The sequence below is a fragment of the Suricata suricatta genome, chromosome 6 (genome assembly GCF_006229205.1).
Source record: "Suricata suricatta isolate VVHF042 chromosome 6, meerkat_22Aug2017_6uvM2_HiC, whole genome shotgun sequence".
Taxonomy (NCBI): Eukaryota; Metazoa; Chordata; class Mammalia; order Carnivora; family Herpestidae; genus Suricata; species Suricata suricatta.
In genome coordinates this window covers 22638692-22644258 of record NC_043705.1, presented here as the reverse complement: position 1 = coordinate 22644258, position 5567 = coordinate 22638692, and the positions used below count along the sequence as shown (strand labels likewise).

The 5567-nt window shown below is 38.8% G+C and overlaps 1 protein-coding gene across 2 annotated transcripts in view; it reads right to left on the bottom strand.

Annotated features, from left to right (window-relative positions):
- Window positions 1-288: 288 nt before the first annotated feature.
- The window catches only part of LYRM7 (LYR motif containing 7), a 22936-nt gene continuing 17657 nt past the window's right edge, over window positions 289-5567 (bottom strand). For both annotated transcript variants that reach the window (XM_029941850.1, XM_029941849.1), the window contains exon 5: window positions 289-433. In XM_029941850.1, coding sequence (XP_029797710.1) covers window positions 363-433 — 71 coding nt within the window. In that variant the 3' untranslated portion in view covers window positions 289-362. The remainder of the gene's footprint in view (window positions 434-5567) is intronic.

Here is a 5567-nt window from a genome sequence, read left to right as displayed (position 1 = left end):
TTTTATTTATTTTTGAGAGACAGAGACAGTGTGAGCAGGGGAGGGTCAGAAAGAGAGGGAGACACAGAATCTGAAGCAGGCTCCAGGCTCTGAGCTAGCTGTCAGCACAGAGCCCGATGCGAGGCTCGAACCCACGACCGTGAGATCATGACCTGAGCCGAAGCCGGACACTTAACCGACTGAGCCACCCAGGCGCCCCTTCAGCAACATACTTTTAATGTGAAACTTAATTGTGACCCAATACTCTAATTCATTCATTTTCAACAAGACAGTTCTGAGAGAAATATCTCAATTTCCAAAACTTTTGTCAGAGTTATATATTTAAGACAAAAACTACAAAGCTTGAGTTAATCCTAGAAAACTCATTTTTTCTGAGTTGGTGTATCACAATATGGCACATTTTCTATAAGGAGTTCTTTCCTAGGGACCAATTCTGAAAGAAAAACAAAAAGAATAATTGACACCATGAAAATGAAAATACATTCATTTCCCCCTAAAATTTTTAACAGTGAAATACTGAATTTTAAGGTAGAGCTTCCATAAATATTTTATTTCAGTTAACTTCTAGGGTGAAGTCCTTGATTTTAAATGGGGACTGTTAACAGAATTCTCATTTCAGATCATATTAAAACATATATAATCAACTGAATCCTTTATCACTTATATATAACTAATTACCTCAACAGAATTCGGCTGAAGCACATTATCACCTAACTAATGACAGACTACTCATAATTAAAATAATCAACAGGAAATTTGTTAAACTGCCTACTATATAAAAAGTAAGATTATTTCTCTAACTTAAAGATCCTAAATTTTACAGAATAGTGGTTCTCACAGGGCATGTTTTGGGTGGTCACACCAAATGAAGAACACTGCGCACATTTAGTGGGCAGGAGCCAGGGATGTAGGGGACAATTTGGTGCAATGAAGAACTATCCTGTTGAAAATGTCAACAATTCCCCAATGAGAAACAGAGTTCAACAACAACAACAACAACAAATAGGAGTCTTTAGTAAGACATCTTTACTGGAGGTCAACTGAGATACAGCTCTTAATTAAGATACAAAACTTTTAGATTACTGATTTTCCCTTTTATTCTCCAGAAGAGCTGACCAAAAAAATGCTCATATCACTTTCTATGAAATAACTTTGGTATACTCTGTCAGGAGCACCTGGGTGGCTCAGTAGGTTGAGTGCCCAACTCTTGATTTAAGCTCAGGTCATGATCCCAGGGTCATGGGATTGAACCCTGAATCAGACTGCGCACTGTGGAGCCTGCTTAAAATTCTCTCTCTCAAGGCCCCTGGGGGGCTCAGTCGGTTAATAAGCATCTAACTTCAGCTCAGGTCATGATCTCATGGTTTGTGAGTAAGCCCCGTGTCAGGCTCTGTGCTGACAGCATGGAGCCTAGAGCCTGCTTCAGACTGTGTCTCCCTCTCTTCTGCCCCTTCCCTGCTCATGCTTATGCTCTCCCTCAAAAACAAATAAGCATTAAAAAAATTTTTTTAAAAACCTCTCTCTTCCTCTGCCCCTCTCTCTCATTAGTGCTGTCTCTGTCTCTCAAAAAACAATCATGGTCATGAAAGAAAGACAGATGGAGGGTCGAGGTGCCTGTGTATGTCAGTTGGTTGAGCGTCCGACTCTGACTCAGGTCATGATCTCGCGGTCTGTGAGTTCAAGACCCATGTCTGGCTCTGTGCTGACAGTTCAGAGCCTAGAGCCTGCTTTAGATTCTGTCTGGGTCTCCCTTTCTCTCTGCCCCTCCCCAACTCATGCTTTCTCTCTCTCTCTCAAAAATAAACATTTTTTTTTTAACATGGTGACTAAATGCTATTTGTGTGATCCTCAATGGATCCTAGGGGAAATTTTTTTCTTCTGCAATGGAAGACAAGTTAGGACAAATGAAAACATGTGAATAGATACAGTTGTATCAATGTTAATACTGTGGTTTTGATAGTTGTACTATGATTTTATAAGAAAATACCCTTGCAAATTTAGCAAATATACATGAAAGTATTTTTAAGAAATACACTCTTTCTCCAAATCTAATCCTAGCGAGCTGTCATGATTTTTTAAATGACCATTTGGGGGTAAAGAGGCATTATGTCTGCAATTTCCTGTCAGAACATTCAGGGGGAAAAAATGAGGGAGGGATAATAAGGAAAATGTGGTAAATGTTAGCATTTGTGGAATCTCAGGAAAGGAAATATCCATACCCTTCAAATTCTCCAGCATCTTTTCTGTAAATTAGAATTACTAAAAAAAATTTCTAAAAGGTATCATTAAAATAAAATTAATTCAAAAGGAAAATATAACTGATCTAACTAGAAATAATGTTCTTATGAGCCAGTTCATAAATGTGGCTTACTGAAATGAAAACCAGTTAAGTAAGTATTCTTTAATCACTATAATATCTCATCTGCTTTTACCAAATCTTTGGAGGTATTACCAGAGAGCAAATTATAGTTTAGGTTTTAACTTAGTAACAACAGCAGTAAATTGTTTTACTTATCAAACATATATGTGCCTGTTTTATGCTAAACATTACATCATGAAATGAAGATGCAGAGGTGATTATATAATAGTCTTGTCAATGCGGCATGGAAACAATAGTTAATAATACTGTGTGGAGTTACTTGAAAGCTACTAAGAGAGTAGATCTTAAAAGTTCTTATCCCAACAAAAACAATTTGTAGCTAAGAAGGGGACAGAAGTTAACTAGACTTATGGTGGTACTCATCTTGCAATATATACAAATATGGAATCGTGTTTTAGAAATAAAACTAATATAATGTTTTATGTTAATTATACCTCAATTTAAAAAAAAGTCTATTCAGCGTCAAAGGGTCTACAATCTGATGGAAAAGAAATTAACCAAAAGTATAACAAACAGTTTTAAAAAGTAAGAGATTTAATTTTCTCACATATCAAGAAGCATGGATTAAGGCAGTCCTGAGCTACTGCAGATCTTCACTACCACTAAGAAGCCAGACTCCTTTTAATTCCTGTTAAAAATTCTTGTTGTGCTATCCTTCATGTGTGGTTTTTGTCTTTAATGCTGCTGTGACCTCACATCTGCGCTCCAGGCAAGGAGAAGGGAAAAGGGCACAAGGTGAGTGCTAGGTTGGTTTATGCCTTTTTAAAGGGAAAACACTAGCTTTTTTGGAAGCAATATCCAACACACAACTACTTAAATTGGCCAAAACGGGGTCCTGTTGCCTAAGAAATAATCTTTTCCCTTTGGCTTTCCACACTGCATCCTAAACAAAAATTTTCAGCTAGTAGAAGAAATGGACAGTGAAGAGGTAACAAGCGGTCCGCCCTCCTGTCTATACACAATGAATATATACTCTTTGCCAGGTATAGAGAATATATCTGTTTACAACCTGACCCCCCAAAGTCTTATCCAGGTTCAAACTGAGTATTTCTGGCTGATGTGCTAGTCTTTTCATAAGGTCTAGACAGGGCTCACATGGTAGTCACCTATCAGACTATAGTGAAGAATCAATAGATACAGCAATGAAAACCTGGATTAGGAAACACAGGGCAGTCATGTCCCACAGCAAATCCGAAATCCTGCTGGACAGGAACAGCAAGGACTCCTTGATTTTGGTAAGCAATAATTTCTCTAGTTAGCCAATCGGGCAGCACCTACCCTGTTTTCTGGGAGACTACAAGATCTTCTCTTGTCCACTCTTCTTCAAGGCTCCTGGTTCTATATGCTGGGGGCATCCTTGTCCAGAGGTGGGATAATGGGGAGGATTCCCTTCTTTGAGACTCTGAAGCTTTCACAATCCACTTCCTACTGATAGGATTTCAGGGGCCCAAGGATGGCCGTAAGAGTTGAAGTGAGCCAGGCCAGGTTTGGGGTTTCTTGGCAATATAATTCATTTAAAAACTTTATTAAGCTCCAAATTTATTTTTATAGCCATTTCCATGTACAAGCAATCATAGGTTTTTAAGCATGAAGATTTTGATGCTTTTTTAATGGCCTCCTTGTTCTGTCAATTCCCCAACCCTTAGATTAATGCATATTTCTTCAAGTAATGAAAAACCTATAGGCTCCAGTGAATAAATGCATAGTATATCTGATCTTTGCCTGACAAATGAGATGCTTCAGGCAATGATCTTATTTTACGACAAAACTCAAAAACCCCTGCTTGTACTAGCTATAGTGTTAGTAGATAAGAGCAAGTCTTATTTTCAACACTGCAAGACTCTAAATCTAAAGTATAGGCTTTCCATCAGGACATAAATAGTAAAATGCCCTTAGCAAAATAGTACCTCCTTCCATCTTTGCTTTGTAGCAGCTAGCTCAATCTGACATTCATCCTCTTTTTCAATATTTTGCTGAAAGCAGGGAGATACAGCCAGAACACCATGACATTCTGGTTATTTCTCTTATTCCTGTAACCTCAGCTGGTACTTGGTGTGCCTCAAGAAACACTATGAGGCACTGATGTATGTTTCATCACTACATGACAAGGGCCACCAGCCTCAAGACTGTGAAGGTGAGGTCCACTACAGTCATATCCCCCTCTGTCCTTGCCTTCCATTCAACTGATTGCACAGCACCTCACTTTCGATAACAACTTGTTGTTCTTAGTTAAAAGTAACAGATGACGACTCTGGCTGATTAAGCAGAAAAGGCATTTATTAAAAAAGGTTATTGGTCTAACTCATGCAATTATTGTGAGAGCTTAAGAATCAGGCAGACTTAAGGCTAAGCTTCCAGAAACAATGTACAAATCCGTACCACAAAACTGGCCTGATTATGAACTGTTGCTGCCTACTGGGTCCTATAAGAAACTGCCACCACTTTTACCACCAGGGAACAAAAGATACTACATTTCAGATGCTGCTGTTTTACTACATCTGCTCCTGCCACCACATCAATGCCACTTCTCAATCAGTAATTGGACTCTGCAATCACTGCCAGCAAAACAGATTATATGCCAACTATCTTTTCTTAAGTTCATTTCTGAATGAGTGAATGTACTCCACCTTTGTTAAATTCCATGCCTGAACTTTATTTTTTTTTTTAACATTTATTTTTGAGACAGAATATGAGCAAATGAGGGGCAGAGAGAGGGAGGGAGACACAGAATCCAAAGCAGCTCTGAGCTGTCAGCATAGAGCCCACAAGCTGTGAGATCATGACCTTAGCCGAAGTTGGATGCTTAACTGACTGAGCCACCCAGGCGCCCCTCCATGCCTGAACTTTAAAGAAAATCATGGAACTGATTTTTCTAGATTCTTATTTTATTTTCTTAAATGTTTATTAATTTTTGAGAGACAGAGACAGAATGCGAGCAGTGGAGAAGTAGAGAGAGAGGGAGATAAAGAATCTAAAGCAGCCTCCAGGCTCTGAACTGTCAGCACAAAGCCCAACGTAAGGCCTAAGCCCACAAACCATGAGATCATGACTTGATCTCATGCCAGGTGGTATATCTCAGTGTGGTTTTGATTTGTATTTCCCTGATGATGAGTGACATTGAGCATCATTTCATGTGCCTGTAGGCCATCTGGATGTCCTCTTTGGATAAGTGTCTGTTTATGTCTTC